This window comes from Eulemur rufifrons, chromosome 9 (genome assembly GCF_041146395.1).
Source record: "Eulemur rufifrons isolate Redbay chromosome 9, OSU_ERuf_1, whole genome shotgun sequence".
NCBI classification, from domain to species: domain Eukaryota; kingdom Metazoa; phylum Chordata; class Mammalia; order Primates; family Lemuridae; genus Eulemur; species Eulemur rufifrons.
The window spans coordinates 14,594,760-14,620,191 of record NC_090991.1 but is presented as its reverse complement, the minus strand read 5'-3'; the positions used below and the strand labels follow the sequence as shown (position 1 = coordinate 14,620,191).

Genomic DNA, 25,432 nt, shown 5'->3' with positions numbered 1-25,432 from the left:
GGGCGGATCGTTCGAGCTCAGGAGTTCGAGACCAGCCTGAGCAAGAGCGAGACCCCACCTCTACTAAAAATAGAAAGAAATTATATAGACAGCTAAAAATATATAGAAAAAATTAGCCGGGCATGGTGGTGCATGCCTGTAGTCCCAGCTACTCGGGAGGCTGAGACAGGAGGATTGCTTGAGCTCAGGAGTTTGAGGTTGCTGTGAGCTAGGCTGACGCCACGGCACTCACTCTAGCCTGGGCAACAGAGTGAGACTCTGTCTCAAAAAAAAAAAAAAAAAACTATGGCCTGGCTACTGTACCCTAACATTTGTTTGCTTCCCTCTCCTTGGCAAAGATGTAGTTGAAGTCATCACCTTTCTAGCTTGTGGGAGAAGCTTCATTGTGTCTTTGCTGTGAAGTGGCCAATGAAGGTTTTCTTAAGCCAGGAGTATATCAAATCAACACTTAAGCCCCAATTCTGCTCTCCCCAAGGAAAAGATAAATCTCAGTGATTATCAGGATGAGAACAGTCTAGTGACAGAGACTTGTAGAACTATGAGTACAAACAAAAACAAAAGTAGCTGTACCCAAACTGTAGACGGATGTGCTGGGATTATTGGTGTGATCTAAATTTGGGAGTTGGTCAAAGATAATGGGAAAGATTTTTGAGAAGACAATGATTTTTCCCCCAGTACTTAGGAAGGATAACCACACTACTGCAAGAACGATTCCTAAGAAAATGTGAAAAATACTCAGAATATGCCCCAGCTGTGTATCTTACCCAACAAAGGTTGGCCTGCTTTGAACTCAATGCATTTCCCTTCCTCCTTCAGTGCTTGATTTCCACAGAACCATAATCTTTTTCTCTCCTACAAGAAGAGACAACGGGGATAATTGTAGGCAAGGCTGGCCTTTCATAAAGGACCTCTATTATAATTCTAGGATCATCTGTAGGTCCTCCTAACCCAAAAATCTGCCCCACCAGCCTGCTTCAGATGCCTCCTGGTCTTTAGCTGTGACATTACGCTCTATTTAATGCAAACACCCCTTGAAAGTAACTAGAAAGCTTTTAATAGTTGAGAGTGCATGAATCAATCTGATGCCCTTTTATCTAGCCACTAACCATGGGCAGTTTCCAGCAGAGAGGAGCCTCCAGGTCCTTCCTCCCTCCTGCCCACGTTTTTGACAATCTACCACCCTCCGAGCTATACTGTCCTGGGAGAGTGATTTGGGAGCCAGGGCAGCATTAGAACACTTTATGCCTATCCAAAGAATGGCAAAGACTAGCTCTGCCCAGGGCTTGGTTTATCTGTAAGATTTTTACACTGGGGTTGAGGTAATCTATCTCTCTAATATCCAGTATTAGTATCTGTCTCCTGGCTTCCTCTACAACTATCTACAACATGAACAAATCTCAGAATCACACAGGTGAGCAAAAGAAACCAGTCACAAACCACTACACACTGATTCCATTTATAAAAAGTGTAAAAACATACAAAACTGTAGTGTTAGAAGTCAGGTTAGTGAGTACCATTAGGTGGGAGTAGTGGCTGGAAGGGACCATGACAGGGTGAAGGTACTTTGGGGTGTTGGTCACATGTCTGTTTCTTGCTGTAGATGCTGGTTTCACAGGACTGTTCAGTTTGTGAAAATTCACCAATCATATAATTATGCTGTAAGCTCTTTTCCATATGCTTACTTTATATCAATTAAAAAGGGATTTTTTTAAGTGCTTTCTTAAGGGAAGATGTGACTGCTTACCTTCCAAGGTATTTGGAAACTTTTACATCCAGATAGGAACCCAAAACATGAGGGTTTTAGACAATAGACAGAAGGCTGGATTTTTCAGCATCTAGAGAGTGTTCCTGAGGCATGAGGCCTACCCCTAACCTCAGAGAAGGGGGAGAAAAGGAGGGGCAGGTTGTTTATCTACAGACTCTATGGAGACAGTTTGTCTCTAAAGTAGTGTGTCTGCCTAGAAGCCCTTTTCCAGCTGAGTACAGGTGAGCAAACAGCATCCTATACTTGTTCTCCAAGGCAGGGCACTCCCACCTGGCTAGAGTATCTGCACTGATTGGTTGATCAGTTTTTGGAATCTCTTTTCCTAATTTCCTCTCCAAAAGGCTTGAAGCAGACTGTACTGAAGAAACTTAGCTTCCTCACCCCTCCCATCCTTATCATCTCTGCAAGTGTCTGAAAATCCAGACTAGGAGGGCAGGGCCAACCTATTTATTTGCCCGCTGGTCTTTGATAAGAAAAAGAATAGTGAAAATAATGATGTTGTCCATGTGTCCACAGGTGAAGCAAATCATGGAAGAGGCTGTCACCAGAAAATTTGTGCATGAAGACAGCAGCCACATCATTGCTCTGTGTGGTGAGTGACTGACCGAAGGATGATGGGAGGTGGGTCTGGAGCTGAGAACACTGTCCTGGGGCCAGGAAAAGAAGAGTCCTCAGGTTTAGTAGTTCTGAAACCTGGCTGCAAGTCTGAATCAACTTGGAAGGTTTTGAAATTTCCTTGGGCCTCATTGCATTCCTACTGAATCAGGATCTTCAGTGCCAAGAATCTGTACATTCTGTATATTTTTAGTTTCCCAGGGCAATAACTCTTAAATGTTAGTGTGCATCAGAATCACCTGAAGAGCTTGTTAAAACTCAGAGTTCTGGGTGCTAACCCTGGAGTTTCTGATTCTAATAGGTCTGGGGTGGGCCTGAGAATTTGGATTTCTAACAAGTTCCCAGGTGATGCTTATGTTGCTGGTCTGGGGACCACACTTGGAGAACCACTGTCCTAGGCAATTTGGTTTGGGAAACCATTGCTCTGATTTATCCTTATTTTAGCTTTGGGGGAAGGGTTTATGCTTTGGGGTTGCTTTCTGTGCCACTTTTACTTTCTGATTAATTCCACCTGTGTTGCTCCATCATCCTAATTCTCCAAGCACTTTATTAGATGCAAACGGGCTGGGCGCGGTGGCTCACGCCTGTAATCCTAGCACTCTGGGAGGCTGTAGGCGGGTGGATCGCTCGAGGTCAGGAGTTCGAGACCAGCCTGAGCAAGAGCGAGGTCCTGTCTCTACTAAAAAAAAAAAAAATAGAAAGAAATTATCTGGCCAACTAAAATATATATAGAAAAAAAAATTAGCCGGGCATGGTGGCACATGCCTGTAGTCCCAGCTACTTGGGAGGCTGAGGCAGTAGGATCGCTTAAGCCCAGGACTTTGAGGTTGCTGTGAGCTAGGCTGACGCCACGGCACTCACTGTAGCCCGGGCAAGAAAGCAAGACTCTGTGTCAAAAAAAATAAAATAAAAAATAAAATAAAATAGATGCAAACGAACATAATCATAGGCTAGGAGGTATAGCCAAAACCTTCCTGCATTAGATGGGAGAAAGTCCTTAATAAACTACCGCGTCCTCCTCAACACGAAGACTTTGGCCTTTGTAGGAATAAGCCTATCTCTACGCACAAAGTTTTCTTATATTTTCAGAAATTTGACCTTCCTCTAAAGTCCCTATCTGAAAGGACAAGGAGCCATTTGCTATCTCTATGTCATTTTCCTTGGCCTCTGAGATTGGTGTTTGGGGTTCGTGGACGGGAGAGGAATGAAAGAGCATAAGGGCAGGGACACTTTTTTGCAGTGGCATGGTGAGGCAGATAGAGCCGCTCTTCCCATCAGTCTAATAACAAATACCCATTGAGGGCTCCCCAGGTGCCAGACACTGTTCTCTGCACAAGGAAATGGCACTTGACGGGACAGTGCCTTTGTCCCAGAGACTTACATTCTGTTGGGGAGACGGGAAGAAAACAAATGCACACATAAATATATAATAACAGGTAGTGATAAGAGATTTGAAGAAAAATAATGAAGAGAGATGAGAGGATAATCAGGGAGAGGCGGCCCATGAGCAGAGTCTGAGTGACAGACTTGTGTTTGAATCCTGGTGCCCTACTTCATAAGTCATCTTGGCCAATTTTCTTAACTTCTGTCAACCTCAGTTTGCTCCTTTAAAACAGCACAGTGATTCCCACCTCAAGAAATTTTTGTGAGGATTGAAATGATGCACATGAATGTTCATTTCTAGAATTATAGGCGCTCAGAAAATGTCTTTCCTTCTCTTTTGGATGTTGAGACCGAAACTAGGTTTGTAGGATTTGAGTTCCCACCATCTCCCATTTGGGTTAAGTTTCCCTAGTTCTTTGAGATGATGTAGTAATGATTCTCAGATTTACAAGGAGCAAGCTGATCGCAGCTTTTTCCTGGCAGAACCTATGCTTTGGAAAGAAACATGCCAGTCTTATAATAAGTAACTTTGAAGAATATTAAAACTTTATTCCTTACCCCTTGTGCTGTGTCCCCTTGATGTTAGCCAGTGTCTGTTGGCACCAGAAGGGCTCTCCTGGCAGTCCAGTTATGCGTAGCTTGGTGCTAGGCTTCATCAAAGCATACACACTAGAGAAAACAGAATAAAATAGTGCAAACAGCTTGTGCATGGGTGCCACATGTGTGTAGCCATGGGAGAATGAGGGAAAAGGGGCTGGGGGAAGAGAGGCAGGAGAAGAGCTATGGGTGTCTCACATTCAGGCCATTAGGGTGAGTAAAAATGGTCAGCTCTCCTCCAGTCAGTTGCAGGAGCCCCCCAGGAAAAAGTGGGGCTTTCACTTTTGTCTCCTATCTGGAAGCACAGGGCTCTTTCCAGGAGGCAGGGATATTACACTCAAAAGGAATGATTTTTCTACTTTTAGCTAGTTTCAGTTGCTAAAATAGAACAAAGCCCCTAAGTCTCCAGAGTCTAAACTCAGCCCAGGAGCAAGAGGAGCCCTGTCCTGTCAGTCCTCAGCAGGTGCTTCAGGTCTACCAGTATAAACTTAAATGCCTATAGGGTCAGACAAAAAAATGTCCACAAGGGAAGCTGTCCAGACGTGAGACAGTAGGCAGTGGTGGGGACTTGCCCTGTGTCAAGGGGGCAGCCACTGCTCAGCTCCTACAGGAATATAGGCCCAGACCTCCCATAGCCTCTCTTTTATTTTAAGAAAAGCCAAAAGTCTGGGTTTTTATATGAAATTTCTCACTTTTTAAATGCTGACAACTAATTCCCATTTTAAAAAATGTGTGGGCCAAACAAAAGGCATCTGCAAGCCTCTGCCAGTTTGCTGCCTCTGCCTTGGGCTGCACACAGTCACGGTGGAGAACAGGACCTGGAGGGGTTGCCACCAGTGTCAAGCTAAGTCGAGCCGGGGCATCTGAGACCCTCGAAGAAAGGAATCCTCATGCTTTGTCAAAATTGGTGTTCAATGGTGAGGTAAATCCCAATTTGGGCTCAAAATCAGGTTACTTTAAAGCATTGAGTGTCAACCTTTTTTCCCCCGCCTGTAAGCTATTTCCATGCACCACGTGGTAAAATCATAATCAGGGATTCTTGCAGGGGTGGGAGAGGGAAGACAAGACGTACATTGATCGAAAATGCCACCCCTTTGCCTTTTTGGAGATTGTGATGTGCCAGTCTCCCTCATGCCCTGGAAAAATGTTCTGAAATGCATTTTTAGTCTGAAGTAGATCCAGACTTAAACTGGGTCTTGCTACTGTCCTAGCCACGGCCAGAATTCAACTTCTTTCTGGGAGAAATGGGAGTATAGAGAAGGTGCTAAGAGATGAGGTGCAGACAGAGTGACCGCATTCCCTAGAGCTGCAGGGGGTGCTGGTGTCCTGGGTCCCTGGGCTCCACACTGGCCCTCTGTTCTTGTCAGAGGACAGTTAGGGGGTGATTGAGGAGAAAGCCAGGCCTAGGCAAGATGAGCTTCTCTGAGCTTGGTTAGAATACAGATGTTTGAACTGAAAAAACAGAACCTTTCTGGAGAGCCTTAGAAATGGAACTGAAGAATCCCAGGGTCAAGAACTGGCCATGGGCAAACCCAGGAAAGTGGCAGCCAGACTCTCATTCCAATTACCCAGGAGGAGGGCAAGACTCCCAGGACTGGCAAGAAAGGTATGTTTGTTGAGTGTTTGCTGTGGTTGTTCCTAAACCTGTCTGTCCAGAAGCCAGGTATGCAGTAGGCCCCTGCAAGTAGAAACCTTTCTTGTGTGGAAGCTTTGCTGGCAACCCCAGCTGGCAGGGAGGGGGCTTCCTCGTGGGCTGTTCCTACTACTGCAGAGCATGGTTGCAGTGCTCCCAGCCAGAAGATCGGGACCTGTGTGACTGCCCTCTCTCTGCTGGTGGAGGGTGGGGCCTGGAGAATGGGCTCAGAACTACCACTGTGGGAGAGGGATCTTTGACATCTCCTTTTATTTTGTTTTTATTTATATTTGAATGATCCAAGTTTGATTGCACCATCTCCTTTTAGTCTTAAAACATCATGTAAAGTTTATATTTTGCTCCATAATATGGTCTTTGAATTTTTTAAATTTTAATGTAAAGGCTTACTATTGAATCAAATTAATGCTTCATGTTTTCCCTGTGGCTTCATGAACCCCCAGCTATAGGGCGGTATCTCTTGTCACGCATTCCTCTGGAGGACAAGGTGCTTTTAACTTATGCTTACAGGCAGAGCGCTCAAAGTCAGGGTCAAACAGCAAATTATCCCAAATTTTGCCCTTGAATTCTGCATCTGGAATAGTAATACATGTGTTTAAAACAGGCACAGTTGTTCTCTTGCCATCAAGAGATCTGAGGTTGTTTAGGCATCAACCCATGAGCCTTGGGGAAGCCATCATTTCTCTGAACCTGCCCTCCCCTCTGCCTCAGATCTAGGAATGTCTGTCTCTCCGCAGTATTTCTACTTACTCTCTTCTGATTGGGCATTGAGGTTGGATTTTAACCTTTGACAGTAGAGCAGGTTTCTGAAGCTCACAGAGAGGCTTCTGGCCTGGCAGAGCAGGTTCTCAGACTTAATAGTGTCTCACAACCCCAACACTCAGGCTTTGGGGGCAGGGTGCAGGCCAGAGCCCAGCCTGCCTTCTCAGTTGCCAGGTTCCCTGTCCTCCTGTGTGCCAATGGGTCTACCTGAGGGTTGCTTCAGGCTGAGGATGAGCTGTTATGGGAGATGGGTGGAGTCTGTGGAGCTGGGAATAACATCTGGCTTTATTAACCAGTTCCCTGTTGCTAAGCAGCTTTGATTAGCCAGGAAGGGCTGCCCTGCACTGAGCTCCTCCGGGAATGGCGAGGAGATGCTAATAAGCTGAGAGACAAGCAGGTGCTACAGAAGGCTCACAACCCACCTGGGATATTGCAGCACATTCTGAGATTCAGACTCCAGGCAGTTTTCAGCCTGTCTCTTTTCAGTAAAAGGGATTCCTTCTTCTTCCCACCTGCACGTAATGAACAGCTCATTCTCAGGCTATCTGAGTTCTGCCTTGTATCCAGAAATGATCAAGTAGTAAGGAAGGCTCTCTGGAGGAACCTGGTTCTCCTCACGTTATCTTGGGGCTTGGTTGAGGGCATGTGGTAGTGGTCCATAGCTGGGACTTCAGGGTCGGACAGACCTGGGTTCGCATCCTGGCCATGTTACTAAGTGTGTAACCATAGTTGTTCATCTTCAAGCCTACCCCCAGAAGGCTGATGTGAGGGTTAGAAGAACAATGCAGATGAAGTACCCAGCATGGACTGGGTATGCAGTAGATGCTCAATAATGTTATACTTTGTTTTTGAAAGTGACCTTACAACCTTTCCTATAAAGTCTTCTCGAATCTCCTCTAGGATTCCTTCTGGGAATCCATGTTTCTGGGAGTCTGGAACATCTGGACAATCGGGGAGATTTGATAATATTAAGGAATTATTATTAATTTTGTAGGTGTGATAAAGGTGTAAGTACATGGTTTTTAGAGTCCTTATCTTTGAGATACATACTGAAGTATTTATATATAAAAATGAAAATTCTAAAATTTGTTTAAGACTTGCTTCAAAACAATTTAGGGTAAGGAAGAAATGGTTGCCGGTGGTACAGCTGACACAAGACTGGTCGTGACTCGATAACTGTTTAAGTTGCGTAATGGGTACATGGGGGTTCGTTATAACATCCTCTTTTGTATATGTTTGGAATTTTCCATAATGAAATGATTTTTTTTTAAAAAAGATGAGAGGAAGAAGAGATAGGAATAGCAAGTATAGACAACTTTCTTAAGAAATTTTACATAAAATAGCTAAATGGGGCAGTACCTGAATAGGGATATAGGGCCAGGTTAGGTTGTGGTGGTGTTTTTTAAAGTTGGAGAAATTATAGAATGTTTATGTTCAAATGGGAAGTATCTAATAGGGAAAAATTGAAGATTTAGGAAAGAGAAGGGACATTTGCTGGAGCAATGTCTTTGAAAAGGTGAAAGGGGCTGGGCTCCAGTGCACAGGTGGAAGGGATAGCCTTAGAGAGAAGCCCAACCAGACCATCCCTAGGAACAGAAGGAAGGCAGGGTTGGGCCTGAAGTGCAGAAAGGAAAGGCACTAACGTTCACTGGGTCACCTTTAGTGTGCTGGGCAGTGATCAGGAAGCCTTTTGCACCTTTGCATAGGCTGTTGCTTTTCATCACCCAGCATTCATTGAGGTGTGACCTGTTATTTTCCCTAATTGCAGCTGAAGCTCAGAGAGGTTTAGTGATTTGTCCAAGGTCAAACAGTAAGGAGAGGAGCCAGTGTTTGAACCCATATCTATCTTACCCTAAAGGCTGTGCTGCAAAGGGGGGATTGGACTGCCCGTGAGGCCTACCCAGGAGTGGAAATAGAAGGAGTGGGAGCATTGAGGAGGAGCTGGCCCTCATGGAGCCACAGCTTCAGTCATCAAACACTGGGCTCGTGGTGCCCAGAAACACTCTGGGAGATAGTGGGTCCCTTGCTGAGCTGGCTGAGTGTGCTCCCATCTCTGTCCACTGCCTGAGAGGCTGGCCCTAGCCTGGTTCCATGAGCGCTGTGCATGCAGACCCTGCCCTGCATCCCCAGCGGGGCAAGGAAAATGGTGTGGCATGAATTTCTTTTCCCTCACCTTGGTTCCAGAAAATCAGGGTAATTCTTTCTCCTCCCAATCAGAGTCTGGATAAGAGTGTTACTTTCTTGTTTTGGGGGGTTAAGCAAGGCTGAATGCCCCCCAAAGTTGAAACTAAACAGCCAGTATCACCAGTGCAGACTAAGAGGAAATGTACCCTAGTTACCATAGAAATGCTCATTCTGAGTGGAGGCAGCCCTTACAAATCCCTGGGTGGAAGCAGCCAGTCAGAGAAGTGGAGTGGAGAGGGGCCGAGGATGCCTGGCGTTGCCTCTTTGCTCCTCCCACCTCATCTGCTACAGACAAAATATTGGCTTCCTCCACTGGCAGTTGGAGTACAGCATACATGCCTCTCTCTCAGTCCCTACCTGAAGGAGGCCGCCCATCCCACCCATTCCTTCATCTCCTGGGAGGCTGCTCCTCTCCTGGCAATCTTGGGTCCACTATCCAGGGGCCTGAACCAGCGACCCCCTGGCATTCAGCTTTTGAAAATTCTGCTCTGACTAGTGCCCCCAAAGCTCAAGGACCAAAATAGACCGCGTGTGGCTGGCTGTTCTACCCACACTTTCCTCACTTGGGTTCTCTATGGCAACTATGACTGAACTTGCCTGTTGCACAGATGGCAGCTGATAGTAAAAGGTGAAACTGAGCCAGAGGTGGGGGAGCAGGCTGCACTTGTCACACCTGCTCTCCTCTCATTCCCAGCTCCTTCTGGCTGAGCACCTGGAGCCCAGGTTCATGTCAGGCTGTGCTAACTCTGGATGCTGTATCTCTGGACCTCAGCCAAACTGGGCTGGTTCTCTGAAGAGTGTTCATTGAGTCCCATTATTACCAGGCTAGACTAGGGCTGGGCTTGTCCAGGCTGCTGAGCCCAGCTTTAAACAGATACATATACACATGAGAGCAAAGGTAGAATGGAGATAGGACAGACCCAACCTTGTTTCTAAGGCCCCCTGGGCTGCTCGAGGACCCCTTCCCAGCCACTGCTGCATTTCCTGGCATCTATAGCTTTAGTTCGTTTTTGTGAGTTCCTGAGCTACAGAGGCTTGTCTCAGCCCACCGAATTATTTATTTAATCCCTGCCCAGTTCAGGTCACCTTTTGCTGCCCTAAGCGGAGCCCAGAGACACACACCCCCACATACACAGGTAGGGAACAAAGCCATTTGGGAGACCCTATTTGCTGAGTGAGCTAGTGAAAGGGTGCCCATGGACAGACCCAGCTTTTCTGGAATTTGTGATTGATTGATTAATTGGCTGATTGATTTTAGAGACAGGGTCTTGCTCTGTCACCCAGGCTGGAGTGCAGTGGTCACAGCTCACCGTAACCTCAAACTCCTGGATTCAAGCGATCCTCCCACCTCAGCCTCCTGAGTAGCTGTGAGTACAGGCATATGGCACCATGCTCTTGGCTAATTTTTAATCTTTTTTTTTTTTTTTTTGTATAAATGGGTCTCAAACTACTAGCCTCAAGTGATCCTCCCACCTCAGCCTCCCAAAGCACTGGGATTACAGGCATGAGCCACCATACCCAGTGGTTTTGTGAATTTTGACTCATTCCCAGATTAGAGAAAATCTCTGTCATCTCATGATGGGAACCCTAGTGATGGTCACTTACTCAATTACTACAATTATTATTATTATTATTTTGAGACAGCATCTCACTCTGTTGCCCAGGCTAGAGTGCTGTGGCATCAGCCTAGTTCACAGCAACCTCAATCTCTTAGGTGCAAGCGATCCTTCTGCCTCAGCCTCCCAAGTAGCTGGGACTACAGGCATGCGCCACCATGCCCGGTTAATTTTTTCTATATATTTTTAGTTGTCCAGCTAATTTCTTTCTATTTTCAGAAGAGACAGGGTCTCACTGTTGCTCAGGCTGGTCTTGAACTCCTGAGCTCAAACGATCTACCCACTTTGACCTCCCAGAGTGCTAGGATTACAGGCGTGAGCCACTACACTCGGCCTATGATTATTATTTTGAATTAGTAATATATTTACCTATTCCAGAAATCAAAACTATATAAAAGTTACATAGTGAAAAAGTCTTACTCCTTTCCCTGCTCTCATTCACCAACTTTCCTTCTACTTACCATTCCCACACAGGTAACCGCTTTTATTTCTTGTTCATTCTTCTAGAGTTTTTAATACTAATAAAAAAGGTTGTATTCTTTGTTCACTCCACCTTTTTTTATATTCAGAAGGTATCACGCAATCATACTGTTCTGCATCTCGCTTTAGGAGAGCTTTCCATTTTTAGTTCCTGGAGAGGATCCTCAGTCTTTTTCAGAGTTGCACGATATTCTTCTGTATGTACCATATTTACTTAACTGTCCCCTTTTGATGGACATGTGGATGGTTTCCAGTCATTTGCTGTTATAACTAGGTAATCATGCAGTTATATCTGTAGGATAGATGTTCAGAATAGGGGTCATTGGGTCAGAGGTTATTTGCAACATTGATAGATAGTGCCAAATTACCTCCATAGGGGTTACACCATCCAACCCTCCCACCAGCAGTGTACCGGTGGATTCAGCAGCTTCCCAAGTCCCTCCCATCTCTATCTTCCTGATGTCTCCTCCACTTTAAAGAGGGCCTCTTGGAATGGTTAAATCAGGGTATAAGGGGTTGGGATGGGAGCCCTATATGGTTCCATTAGCACTTGTGGTCTCCAGCCCCACGTGGCATTTGTTAAACTCCATAACTTAATGAATTTTATTTTTTTATTTTTTTTATTTTTTATTTTTATTTTTTTAATTTATTTTTTTGAGACAGAGTCTCACTTTGTTGCCCAGGCTAGAGTGAGTGCCATGGCGTCAGCCTAGCTCACAGCAACCTCAAACTCCTGAGCTCAAGGGATCCTCCTGTCTCAGCCTCCCAAGTAGTTGAGACTACAGGCATGCACCACCATGCCCAGCTAATTTTTTCTATATATATATTTTAGCTGTCCATATAATTTCTTTCTATTTTTAGTAGAGATGGGGTCTCACTCTTGCTCAGGCTGGTCTCGAACTCCTGAGCTCAAACGATCCGCCACCTCGGCTTCCCAGAGTGCTAGGATTACAGGCGTGAGCCACCGGGCCCGGCCTTTAATGAATTTTAGAGGCACATCAGAGGCTAGTGAAGATGTCTCCCAGGACTAGTGTGGACCTGTAGTTCCCAGCCTTTCCCTGGGAAGATGGCACCAGAACTTTGCAGGAGGTGTCCCTAGCAAGGTGCTTGAGTTAAATTTGGTTATGCTCCTGCAGGCTCAGAGTTGCAATTCCCTGAGCCTTCCTGTCAGTGAGATGAGATGGGATGGCATGGCATGGCAGAGTAGAGAAGGTACCCTGGGCTCATCTGGCCCAAATTCCGAAGGCCACTAGAAGGCCAGGGTGGGCAGCGAGAGGGTCATGCTTGTTAAGTTGTGTCTCTCTCTTCCTCTGTTTTGATTCATTTGCCCAAAGCTTTCCACCCCAACCAGTGTTGGTTTTTATTAACAAGCTCACATTTTTCTCATATAAAATGAGCCAAATGACGTCAGGGTTGTCACCTTGTTGTGGTGCGTCCAGAGTGACTATAGGTAATGCCAGGACCCACTGGGACGGGGGGGGTCCTGAATCCTTCACAGCTAGGGGCCCAGGGCCCAGACAGCTCAGTTAGCAGGGGATGAGTTCAGCTAACTATGGGTATCTCCTGCCACAGTCCTTCACCCTGGGAGGTGGGGTCATGGTGGGGGATCTGAGGAAGAAGGCCTTCGAGTTCTGCTTGGTGCCCTGGACCATCAGTCGGAGAGGAGAATAAGCATAGGCCTTTATGTGGACTTCTCCCTGGGGAAGAGTGCTTGACAGTCCCTTACTCTGCTGTCTGTCTGTGGCGGGCCTTTTCTGGGGAGTGAGGATATTGTTGCTGATGGCTCTGTGGGCAGCTCTAAGTGTGGTATTCACTATATATTGCAGAACGTATGTGTTTATGTTTGCATCTCTGTAAGTTTCAATCAGAAGGAATATATGGGTTTCTGCTCAACTCAAAAGTCTTGGAGCAGTGGTTCTTAAGCTTTTAGGGGTCAAGTACTCTCTTCTAGAGGCTGAAAACCATGGATCCACTGTCCAGGGGAAAGAAAAAAACAAAAAAACACTGACCTAATCATTCCAGAGCACACCAACAATTTGCATGCAAATTGCACTCAATTTCAGGGGTGTCTTTGGAACCCCTGAAGCCCATCCACAAACCTTAGGGTAGTTGTTCTTAATTATCATTGTTATTATTATTGGCCAGGTATGGTGGCTCATGCCTGTAATCCCAACATTTTGGGAGGCCAAGATAGGAGGGTGGCTTGAGCCTAGGAGTTCCAGGTTACAGTGAGCTACGCACTCCAGTATGAGCAACAGAGTGAGACCCTGTCTCTTAAAAAAAGGAAAAAATTGTTATTTTGCTTACTGCATATAATAACATTTTCATTGTATACACTGAGTCTCTCAATGGGGGACTCCCTTGTGGGAATGGGGAAGGACAAGTGTAGTTTGAACAATCACTGGCCAAGGAGCCCATGGAACTGGGTCAAGCATACCTGGCCTAACGGCTCATTTACTTTGCTTGGGAAGTCGAGAAATGAGCAGGATTTCTCCTTCCCCAAATATTGCCTGGCACCTTGCCTGGGTTTCACAGAAGGAACTTAGGGGCCACGGAGTGGGGAGGTGGGGACTGGGTGTGATGTTTGGGCTTCTGCTCACCCAAGAGAACCCCGTGCCTGTGCTCACAGGCTGGCTGGGAAGGTAGATGAAGTCAGGTGGGGTGGGAGTGCCGGTGCCAGCCACTCTCCAGCTTCCCGGCCTGGCTGCGTTGGTAGTTGCCTGGGGAAGGTGGGAAGGCTAATGACTTACTATCCCAACAATTAGTCACATCACCAAGGCACATGATTCCCTGCAGGACTGGTGCCACCTGCTGCCACTCTGGCCCTGTTCAGTGCTGCTTCTCTCCTCACTCTGGGCGGGGAGTGCAACCCCAGGAAATGCTCACTACCTTCCCTCAGGCATGGATTTGTAGCTACAGCAGCCCCAGGACCAAGAGACTAGGACAAAAGGGTCACTCACCTGTATACCCCAGGGCCACACAAGACCTCCAGGGACCAGGAAGACTGATCATGCAGAGGAGTATGTGGACACTTAAACCAAAGATTTCCCCACATGCCCCATACACACATGATATGTGCAGATACATCTGTCTACATGCACATGTGCACATAGGTGTATGAACACACTGAAGGAAAGGCTGTGCCTTGCAAAATAAAATCGCCTCAGGCCCGAGCAAGGAAGAGCTCCAGCAGGAGGCTCTCAGGAGAAGGAGCAGTCCTGCCTGTTTCCCCTCCGCTGGATGCCCTCACTGAGCTGTCTGTCCTCCAGATTGGCCTCAGGGACTCTCTCGCCTTCTTGACGTCAGTCCAAGAAAGGACCAAGCAAAACTCCTTTGTAGGACAATAGTGACTGCTAGTCAGTTACTAAAAGTGAAGGCAAAAAACAGGTGTGAGAAACTCTATTTTCAGTGATTATTTCCTAACTCCAGGTTTCATATTCTAACAGCACTAGTCTAAATAAACTTGATGGGGCCTCAATTTGCCTGTTTCTAAGAAAGTGGCATCTCCACCCACTTCTGGGGCAGCCTGTAACCCTCTCTGGGGCACCCTCTTCCTCTCCCTGCCAGGGAAAGGTCCTGCAAAAGCCCAGCTCTTACAGGTTAGCTGTAGAGAATGGGTGAGGAGTCAGGAACTGACGTGGATCCAGGGCTCCCTAAGAGCTAGACCCTGCAAAAGGGATTTCACATACTTCATCTCGTGTAACGTCTCACACCAGTTCTAATACGTCTTCCGCATTTCTTTTTTTTTTTTTTTTTTTTTTTTTAAAGACTAGTCAATTGCAGCAGTGAGAAGGGGGAAAGAGTAGAACAAGGAATTCGATCTGTAACAGACTGAACAATCAGTTGAGAAAACTCACTACCCTCAGACCGGCCGATTCCCCGTTTCACAGATGATGAAGCTGAATCTTAGCGTTAAGTCACTTATCCAGGTTTCCCAGAAGCAGTGAGTGGCTGCACCAAATTCAGACCCTGTTCTGTCTGACTCTCTGTCTCCGGCATAGCTCACTGTTTTCAATCTGTGTGAAAAGAGCACCTGTGACATGAAGGCAGCTCTTCTTCCCACCTGTGCCCCCACCCCCAAACACACCTGGAAGTGGTAAAACGGGCTCAGGGTTTGGGACCCTGGATCCTAGTCCTGGTTCTGCCGCTATGTGACTGTGATCCAATCCCTTCCCCTTTCTGGGCCTTCCTGTCCTCACTTAGAAAACAATCAGTTCAATAACGTTGAAGCTCCTCCTCCCCCTACACATACACACTAATATTTGTAGAGTCTATACAAGTCCAGGGTAACTCCCTGTGCTCCCCCACCAAGCGCTTCTTTCCCTGCTGCAGAGTCTGTCTAGGTAAGCAGGATCCAGAGAGAGAGATTAAGCCCAGCCCCTAAAAACATGAATGAATGAAAGGAAGCCCTCACAGCATGGAAAAGAGAAATCTCTCACTCTTAGCTGCTGGGCTCATCAGTAATACAGAGGTCACTGTCGGGTCTGATCTCTGCAGTGGCTTTATCAATATTTCAGCTCCTCCAGAGCCGTGTTCCTTAGAGCCACATCATCCATGCTCTCTGGGAGGGCTCCTGGGCCACATGCTCCCTGCATCCCCTGTCCTGTGGGTGCTGTCCCTGCTTGCAATGTGGTCAGGGCTGGAGCCAATCATGCCAACCTGAGAGAGCAGCTTTGGTCCTCATGCCCCCAGGGGTGATGCTACATACAGGAGGCAGGTACACACCAGGTGACAGAGAGGGACAATTTGGCACATCCAAACTCTCCACCCTGAGCAGGAGCAGAGGGACAGGGAAGGGAATTTTGAAAGGAGGCCAGGGTATATCTTCTTGGCCTGCTCCTAGTTCTAGCATGGGTCAGGGCTTGCCCTTACCCCCTGCCTCACCACAGGTATGGGGAAGAGGAGTCTTGCTCCCATCTTGCCTAGGCTCAGGTGCTATTTTCTTTTGTGGCCTAGGTGCGGTGGAGGCTTGCCTCTTGCATCAGTTGAGACGCCGTGCTGCTGGCTTCTTGCGCAGTGACAAGATGGCAGCCCTGTTCACCAAGGTGGGGAAGACATGTCCAGTGGCTGGGGAGATTTGCCACAAGGTACAGGAGCTGCAGCAACAAGTAGAGGCCAGGTGAGCCCTAGGCCAGCCCCTTCCACCCCACCCTTCTGCTCTTCCCACTTGGCATTTGCTACTTCCTAGGACAACCCATCCAAAGGTTGGCTTCCTGGGCCTGTTTCTTGTGGGACCTCTGGATGAGAGACCAGCCCAAGGGTGGCTGTTGGCCCCTTGCAGGCACAAGGCCCTATCCCCCTTTAATCCCCTACCCCAGTCAGTCCTCTGTGCTTCCATCTTGTGGCACCAAGCCTCACTCCCAGTGCCACCAATCTGGGGTTTACCTTGCACTCCTGAAGCCATTATCCTCTTTGCAGGAAACCCTCAGGGGGCAGCCAGGAGGCCCTGCGGAGACAGGGCTCGACCAGCGGGAAGGCCCCTGCCCTCAGCCCACAGGCCTTGAAACACATATGGGTACGCACAGCACTTATCGAGAAAGTTCTGGACAGGATTGTGCAGTACCTGTCGGAAAACTGCAGGTGACTGCCCCGTCCCCCAAGCAGCCCCTCCCTCGACCCTCCTTCTGAATAGTCCTTTAGCCCCACCCCTCGGCATGCTTGACTGGCCATGACAGGCTGTAGGCACGCCTGCAAATCCCCTTCCAGCACCCCAGAAACATAAACCACACCAGGCACCTTGCAAAGCTTAGTCCTTGTGGACTCATTCCTTCTTGATGTCTGATGTGAATCTGGTTTTTGTGGGGTCGTTCCTACCCCACGAGCTCAACCACACTGGAATGAGTCCAGGAGCCTCGCCAGTCACCCTGTCTATCTCCTCCTGGCAGCAAGTACTACGAGAAGGAGGCGTTGCTGGCAGACCCTGTGTTTGGCCCTATCCTGGCCTCTCTTCTCGGTGAGCCTGAGAGAATAGAGGCCTGGGCTGGCCTGTGGGGGCTGCAGGGCACATGCAGATGGAGTACCACCTAAGCGGTCTCTTTCTCCACAGTGGGACCCTGTGCCTTGGAATACACTAAGCTCAAGACAGCTGATCACTACTGGACTGACCCGTCTGCTGATGAGCTGGTCCAGAGGCACCGTATCCGGGGTCCCCCTAGTCGGCAGGACTCCCCTGCAAAGCGCCCAGCCCTAGGGGTAAGTGTACCTCTCCCTACCCTTGTGTTCACCCAGGCTGTGCCCACGGACCTATAGGGAAGGGAAGAAACTGGCTCCATACAGAACAGGCCTTGGAGATGCCCCAAGGTAGTGGCCGCCCCAGGAGAGCCTTCTCCCCACATTAGCCCTTCCAGAAATGCCAGGAGCCCATGCTGGTCAATGGCTGGAGAGCAGAGAGTGGCTGAGAGAAAACTGGGGGCAGGAAGGAGCCTGGGATCAGCAAAGGAGGGTTGGCACGGAGGTGTGAGTTCTCTCAAACCCTGAGGCTGACTTCCCAAGGATAGAGGCTGAGCCATGCTTTCTGCGCAGATCCGGAAGCGGCACTCAAGTGGCAGTGCATCAGAGGACAGGCTAGCTGCCTGTGCCCGTGAATATGTGGAGTCTCTGCACCAGAACTCAAGAACACGACTGCTCTATGGCAAGAACAACGTGCTGGTACAGCCGGTAAGAAAGCTTTTGCCACACCCCTCCCTCAATCTCCCTCTTCTAAAGGTCCCAGAACTGGAAGCCTGTAGCCATAATCGTTCCTTTCCTAAAAAGCTTGACCAGAGAGAAGGGAGAGAATGCCCCCTCCCCACACACTATTTCATACAACTCATGCCCAGCCTTAAATTGGCAGGAGCCAGAGATGGCATCTGCTCTAGCTGAGACAGGCCATCCAGGGATAGGAATGGCAGCCAGCAGGCAGGGTGAATGCCAGCTTGGGCATGGCTGGCCTAGAATGCACCTGACATCCGGAAGGCTGACAGAAGAGAGCCGGTAGCACCAGGCCAACCAGGAGAGGAGATGCCCAGATCTGCCCTGCGGCTCCTGTCCTCCTTTGCTTCTGCCCAGCCCCCAGTCCAGGACCCCATGACTAGCCTAGCTTGGCCTCCCCTGTTCCCACCTGGAGTCATTTTTCATAGGCCATCCCTGAGAGCCTCTCAGCCCTTCATTGTCTCTGTCTTCTGGTGTGTCTCCTCCCTATAGAAGGAGGACATGGAGGCTGTCCCTGGCTACCTCTCCCTGCACCAGTCTGCAGAGAGCCTAACTCTGAAGTGGACCCCCAACCAGCTCATGAATGGGACTCTGGGGGACTCCGAGCTGGAAAAGAGGTGGGGGCTTTGGGACTCACTCCCAGGAGCCAGGGAAGGGAGTGGGGGCTTGACCCCAGACCAGGGGATGGAGAGACCCAGCTTGCCCTAGGAGGCAGACCTCACTGCTTATACAGATGCCAAGAATTGCAGGGAGAGGCTGCTTGGAGTAATTCCCAAGCTCTCTAAGACTGAGCCAAGCCTGGGCATGAAGAGGTTTGCTTGAGCCAAGTTCTAGGAAGCTGAGACTCACAGGCTCCGTGCCATAAGGGCAGCATGGGACGCGGGGGGATATGGCTGGCTTACCTCACTTCTTGGCTATGCTCAACCTATCTTCAGGGGGGTTTCTGGGGGCAGTAGGGCCAGGAGACAAGGAAGGTAGGATGGCAGGTCTTGAGACACAGTGACACCAATCTGGTTCCTTTTCAGCGTTTACTGGGACTATGCCCTGGTGGTGCCCTTCAGTCAGATCGTCTGCATCCACTGCCACCAGCAAAGTAAGCCTGCCTTGTCCCTGGCACAGGGGTGGAAGTGAGAGGCTGCCTTCTCCTAGCCGTGCATGGGACCTAAAGGCTACTTACTACTTGTCTTCCTGCTGTCCCTGTTTATGAGGCTCCTGGCCGTGCTCTAACCCAGCTGTCCTCCTACGTAGCCTGGGGAGCCTGGCCAACAGGCCATGGTGATGGATGGGGAGGTATTGAGGAGGGCCCAGCCTCACTCACCCATTTCACCCCCCAGAAAACGGTGGCACACTCGTGCTGGTGAGCCAGGATGGCATCCAGAGGCCGCCACTGCACTTCCCACAGGGAGGACACCTGCTGTCCTTTCTGTCCTGTCTGGAGAATGGGCTGCTGCCTCGAGGACAGCTAGAGCCCCCGCTGTGGACCCAGCAGGGGAAGGTACCTCAGGACACAGGAGGCTCTGGGTGAAGGGCTATGTGGGGTGGGTTCTCCGCCCACATCCCTTCCTTTCCCCACATGGAGTTCTTAGGAGCAGCCTTGGGTGGAACCGTGGATGGGGCACTGCCTCGGATAGGCTGACCACCCACCCCTCCTTCCACAGGGGAAGGTGTTCCCCAAGCTACGGAAACGAAGCAGCATGCGGTCTGTGGACGTGGAAGAGATGGGCATGGGGCGGGCCACAGACTATGTGTTCCGGATCATCTACCCCGGGCACAGGCACGAGCACAGTGAGTGTCCCAGACTGTACCCCTGGAAAAGGAGAGAAAGATGCCCAGGGAGGTTGTCGGGGTGGGGTTGCCGTATCACCCAGGAGGGGCAGCAGGCAGGTCTACTGACCAGGCCACATTAAGACAAGAAGTTCATCACTTAGCCTCTCAACTAGACCTTTTACCTGCAAATCATCCCTTTGAAAAGTTGCCTGTCTTCTACCTAGCTCTCTTTCCCACCTCTTCACCCAAGACTCTGCTCAACAGACCCAGGCATCACTGGACAAGATTGTCTTAGTTATCTTTTCATGCCCTGCCACAGGGGGAAAAACGTTGGGAGACTAGAAACAGGAGGTGGAGAACTCTCCATTTCTCTTCAGGCTCCCCCCTGACCCCCACAAGGAGGCCTGGGTGCGGGATTGGTGCTTCTTTGTGGTTGGTGCAAATTGTTCACTGACTCCTCTAGAGCCAGAGCCCTGCTCAAACCAGCTACTGATGAGAGGAGCTTTAGCTGAAGCACGAGGTTTTATCTGAAGAGGGCAAGACTTGGAGTTTCCTGGGGGACTTTGGGAGCTGGGGGGCCTTAGGGTGGCTTGGCCCTCACGGGTCCTGCCCTGGACACACCCTTGAGGCCAAGGGGATCTATCTAGAAGTATCTACCAACATCAAAGTTCCCTTTCTGGTCAGAGTGCTGCCACTACCCATAGGTTTCTCTGGGCCAGACTTGCTTTTCTTGGAGATAAAGTCAGGAAATTTGCCAGCCCACAGCATTTATTGCCAACCAGACCACCTGCTCCCTAAATTTCCTAACTTACGCCAAAAAGTTGTCAACAAGTTGTCTCTGTGTTAGCGGACAGATCGCCCAGATGGCGTACATACAGCCACAGCACAAACAGTCCCAGTGGGCTTAAGGGGCACAAGACGTGGGGATTCCCCCTCCCATCCCACAGGTACCTGACAAGGAGACACATCTTTTGCCAGAATGTGTTTGCAGACTCGGCGATTAATCTCAGGCTGTTGCTCGGTTTAGCTGATTCAGTCTCTGCTTCCCCGCTTCAATCCTTGGCATTTTCCAGTTCTGGTCACTTCACTTCAAGGACCATTTCCGCAGAGGGTGAGCCAGGGCACCAAGGAGCTGAAACTCAGCTGAGGGACTCAGGCTCCTCAAGGGCAGCAGTGGGAAAACCCTTGGAGGAAAAGGTTGAATTTATAGTCTGAAAAGAGAGATTTGGGGTAATCTTTAGATTTGGTCCAGCCTGACTGTAACAGGAGCTGAAGAATGCTCAGGACCCATCTGCCAACAGTCGTGCCAGCCTCTGCCAGGGCTGGTGAGCTCCTGAGCTGCCAGCCTGTCCCAGACAGTCCCTGTCCTTCACATCCCTCCCCTACCCCCCAGTTCTCCCTCTTCTGTTCTTCCTAGAGAGGGCCTCCTCCAAAGAGTAGAACTCTGTAGCCGCCCCCAGCTCCTCACCTTCTTCCATATTCTCCGAAGTAAATCATCAGAAGAGCTTTCTGTTCCCCTCCATTCCCCTCTTCTGTGCCCTGCAGGTTCAAGGTTGATCCTAGCCTCCATTCTACTCACCTTAAGGAGGGAGTCCCTCCTGCCCAGGGATGAGGGTCCTCATGCCTCTGCCTCTCTCGCTATTCTCTTTGAGCAGTCACTATTAACTACCACCACCTAGCGGCCAGCCGCGCGGCCTCGGTGGACGATGATGAGGAAGAGGAGGATAAACTACACGCGATGCTCTCAATGATCTGCTCGCGGAACCTCACAGCTCCCAATCCGATGAAAGGTTTTTATCCCTCCCCCTCTCCCTGACCCACCTCATCCCCCACCTCACCCCCTGGGCCCACCTGCCACCCACCGCAGGGGCTCGAACAGCAGTGTTGGCATTAGAGGACTTGCACCCAGGGTGGTTCCCGTCCATCAGGAGGCAGATCAGGGAAGGTGGAAGGAGGCCAGACAGGTGCTGGCGTGAAGAGGGGATGGTACAGAGCAAGTGGCTCTGGGCTGTAGGGAGAGGACTACAGGCCTGAGAGGGAGGAAGGTCCACTGATGGGAAGGTCTGATTATCCGATTGCCTCTTGGAGACCCTGAATGGCTCTCTGAGCCCATTCCTTCCCCTGGGGGTCATCCTGGCAAATGCCAGATCGTGGTCTCTTTCTTTTTCTCCTGCTGATTGGCAAGACCAGCCTCTGGCCTTGTGTTTCTGACTTCTGACTTAATGGAAACAGGACAGAGGTACCAGGCCCTTCCTGGTCAGAGGTAGGGACTGGACAGGTCATGCAGACAGCAAGTCCTGTGGATCAGGCGAGGGGTTAGGGGGCCACCATGGGAAGAGACACCAGGGCCCAGTTTTCCCAGCAGGCCTGAGGGGTCCAGCAAGCATGGCCTGGTACCTTAGCATGAAATCTAGAAATATCTGCAGCATGGTATCCAGGAAGGGGCATGGGCTCAGGGCCTGGAGACATGAATTCCTGCCCCACATATGCCCCTGGCTCACTGTATGGTTTTGAGCCAGTGTCTCGCCATCCTGAAGCTCAGTCTCCTCATCTGTGCCAGGTGCTGTGCCAAAGATATAAGACAGGTGTGTTCCCAGTGTCCACGATTGCAGAGGTGCCCTTCATTGGAAATGACATAGCACAGTGGCCACAGCCCCTCAATGTTCATCTGTCCACCACCATCTTTCATAGCACAGAGCTGGTTGGTGAAGAAGGAGCCCCTCTTTTTGGAGAGTGATCAGGCTGGGGGCCTGTGAGGGCTGGGCAGGGGTGTTCAAGGAAGGGTGGGTTAGGAAGAGGTTGGGAAGCTTCCCCGTCCCCACCCATTCCTGTGCCACAGAGTCAATTGCTTCTCCTCTTTCCCTGCCCCTGCAGAGAGTATCTTAAGAATATGTCACACTCCCCTTATGCCACCACGAAGTTCTGCCAAGGAGCCCAGTTCCTCAGCCCAGCCACTAAGCCAGTGATAAGAAGTCTCTCTGTCCCTGGGCAGCAGGGCTATGGCTCAGCACACCCTCAGCACATGCCCCCACACCTACGCCCACTCCAAGCCCCCCCAGTGTGAGTCTGTAGGCCAGGCCAGGTGGGGAACGTCCCGCTTCTGACATTTATTGCCATCTGGTTCCTTGCACACCTGGACTTAGGGCTGACGCTTATTTATAGGTTAACTAACTTGGAGCTGTGTGGGAAGGTTGAGCTCTGAGAGGGGCCAAGGAGCCCCTTCTTACCCTGTGAGCTGGTCATCAGGCTGGAGGCTGGAGGGTCCCAGCAGAGCCCTTGTCTTGGCAGACTTGGTGATAGGAAGTCTTAGGGCTGAGGCCTCAGGGATCAGAGAAACTTCCAGGCCCACTTCCAGGGGTTCAGAGACCTCAGAGTTTGTCTGGGAATCCCCTTGGGGAACTCAGGGGCTAGAGCAACTCAGTGTGCAGCTCCTGGGCCCCTAATGCTTGGGAAAGGCAAGGAGGCATAAAAGCAGAATCCACAGGTGGTTGGGGAGATGGGATGGGGGATGGAGCCCCCTCCACTCCAGTCCATAATGACAACACTGTTGAGCCCGTTCTGCCAGCCGTTGCTTTTCAGGCCTGCAACATGCTTGCCTTGTGCATGTGAATCAAGTGGCGGGGTGTCCAGATTTCCCCTCCCTCCCCCTCCTCTCCCCTTCCTTCTCCTGCTGCCTCATCCACAGAGCAGAGATGCTATTCACTCTAATTCTGCTCCAGGCCAGGCACCTTTCACTCGGAGTCTTAGGGGCTGTGGGGTTCACCCACCCTGATTGTTTTGCTTTACACTTTCCTCACACTCAGAGGAGAGAGTCAGAGTCAAAGCTGACCCATCAGACCCCCCGTCCAGCCTGCTGCCCCTCGCCCAGTCACTCCAGAGCTCCAGCTGTCTGCACTGGGTTAATTCAGAGACGCAGTGTCCAATGCTGGCTGGTTCAGCTCCTTCCTGGAGAATTAAGGTGAAGAGCATTGACCCAGGAGACTTGCCTTGGCTGGGCCCTGCTTTCTGGGCATGAGCTTGTTTCCCTTTGTGCCCACCCTCCGCCCTCTGCACCTGCCGCCTTCCCTGCCTGCCCGCCTGCTGCCTGCTGCCTGCCCGACTGGGCCTCTCACACCCCAGCTCCTCCCAGGACTGGCTTCTCTCCTGCCTGCTGCAGGGGCATGCGCTGGACTCCTGCCCCACCCCACCTGCACTTGTCCTCTCCCTCTCTCCTTCCCAGAGTCTCAGGCATGGCTTGCCACCCCTCACTCCCAGAGCCGCAGCCCTCCTCACCAAGTGTGTTCCCTTAATTTGCCTCCTGGTGGAGCTGAAGGGCCAGATTATCTACAAAAATGCCAGCCATGGGTCTGGGAAGTGAGCCCCAGCCACAGCAGGACAGCCCCTGAGAGGACTGGAGGGGGCTCAGCTCAGCTCTCCCCAGCAAGGCACACCCAGAGCTGGAGTCTGGCTCCCACAAACACCAGTCCTAGGCCTGCTCCACACCATGGGCCAGGGCCCAGGCTGAGCCAGAGCCACACTAGACTCAAGGAGTAAAAGCACTGCTGAAAGGAGTCTGCTCAGCACACACAGCTGTCTCTCTCCTTGTTCTTCTTCACTCTTCTCTGCTCTGTTCCTCCCTCCTGGCATCACCTCCTAGTCCTTTCACTTCCTGCCTTCACTTTGCTTTATCTTCGTGGCTCACTGGACCTGCCAGAGTCCTCCATGAGCAGTGCTCTGCCCTCCTTGGGCCCTGGAAGCTCTCAAGGATCTTCAGTTCTGATTCAGACCAGCTGGGCTGGCTGAGAAGGCTGTCTGCCGGTGATGTAGACGTGTCCAAGGAGCTGTCTTCTGAGGCTACACCTGGGCACATTCTTCTATGACTGGCATGTCGGATAGCAGGCCTGTGTGTCCAGCTACCATCCCCATCCCCATAGTGGCCTAACAGCCCTGGGAATTTTGCCCTTCCTTCCAGCTCAGTCGTGTGTTTCTAGCTGCCATGCTGAGTGCAGTCGGGCTAGGCAAGGACAGAAGAGAACTCAGAAAGGGGCCATGTGATCTGGCAGCAGGCGGGCCTGGCCCAGGCAAGGAGCACTGTTCCTCCTTAACAACTGGCCACCAGATCTGGATCCTCTCAGAAGAGTGAGGCCTGTAGGATAGGTGGCTCAGGGATCCCTTGGGGGCTTTGGTTAGTGGGGACTCCGCTGGGAGGGAGGTTCAGAGTTTGAAGCATTCTCAGCTCCTTTCTGAGCACATCAGAGTTTGCCCAAGAAGACCAGGCTGAATCCTTGAAGGCCAAGCTAACTGGCAGCATTTTAGGGAACTCAGGCCTTTGTTCCTTCTCTTTCTTTCCCCTCCCTCTAGAAAAGCGAGTGTTTGCTGGCAGTGAGATGGAAATAGACAGCCACAGTCATTCATGACAAAAGCCCAAGTATTTTATCACATGCAGAAAGATACCTTGCCACTCCTCTCCAGGCTTGCTGGAGGCTGGCAAGTATCAGGTACCCTCTCTCCCCACCATTTCCATCTCTGGGCTCTGGACCAGGCAGGCACCACCCCTGTGGTTTTCCACCAACGGGTGACTTCATGCTGCAGCTCTGGGCACAGAGGTGGGCATGCTGCAGGGTGCTTGGGAGAAGTCTGTTGGCCCCTGACCATGGCTCCCTTCCTGCCCTCAGATGCTGGCGACATGATCGAGATGCAGGGCTTCGGGCCCAGCCTGCCAGCCTGGCACCTAGAGCCCCTGTGTGGCCAGGGCTCCTGTCTCTCCTGCTCCTCCAGCAGCTCCCCGTACACAACCCCCAGCTACTGCAGCTGCGTCCCTGACCGGTGAGTGGGCAGGGCCCAGAACACCAGTTCCCCCTAGTGTGTCCATCAATGTGGGGTCCATCTGTCCTTAGAGGCTGTGTCACTTGCATGACAGGGTGGCCTCTGGAGTTGGACAGA

The 25,432-nt window shown here is 50.4% G+C and overlaps 1 protein-coding gene across 3 annotated transcripts in view; it reads left to right on the top strand.

Annotated features, from left to right (window-relative positions):
• Window positions 1–25,432, top strand: part of SGSM2 (small G protein signaling modulator 2) — a 36,317-nt gene that overhangs the window by 1,431 nt on the left and 9,454 nt on the right. For 2 of the 3 annotated variants that reach the window (XM_069483485.1, XM_069483484.1), the window contains exons 2-12: window positions 2,282–2,357; window positions 16,010–16,172; window positions 16,472–16,633; window positions 16,939–17,006; window positions 17,100–17,245; window positions 17,576–17,710; window positions 18,236–18,360; window positions 18,769–18,836; window positions 19,078–19,238; window positions 19,402–19,528; window positions 25,165–25,315. In XM_069483485.1, the coding sequence (XP_069339586.1) occupies window positions 2,282–2,357; window positions 16,010–16,172; window positions 16,472–16,633; window positions 16,939–17,006; window positions 17,100–17,245; window positions 17,576–17,710; window positions 18,236–18,360; window positions 18,769–18,836; window positions 19,078–19,238; window positions 19,402–19,528; window positions 25,165–25,315 (1,382 nt within the window). Of the gene's footprint in view, window positions 1–2,281; window positions 2,358–16,009; window positions 16,173–16,471; window positions 16,634–16,938; window positions 17,007–17,099; window positions 17,246–17,575; window positions 17,711–18,235; window positions 18,361–18,768; window positions 18,837–19,077; window positions 19,239–19,401; window positions 19,529–21,165; window positions 21,301–25,164; window positions 25,316–25,432 lie in introns of all 3 variants that reach the window. The other variant, XM_069483483.1, reaches the window with a different exon arrangement.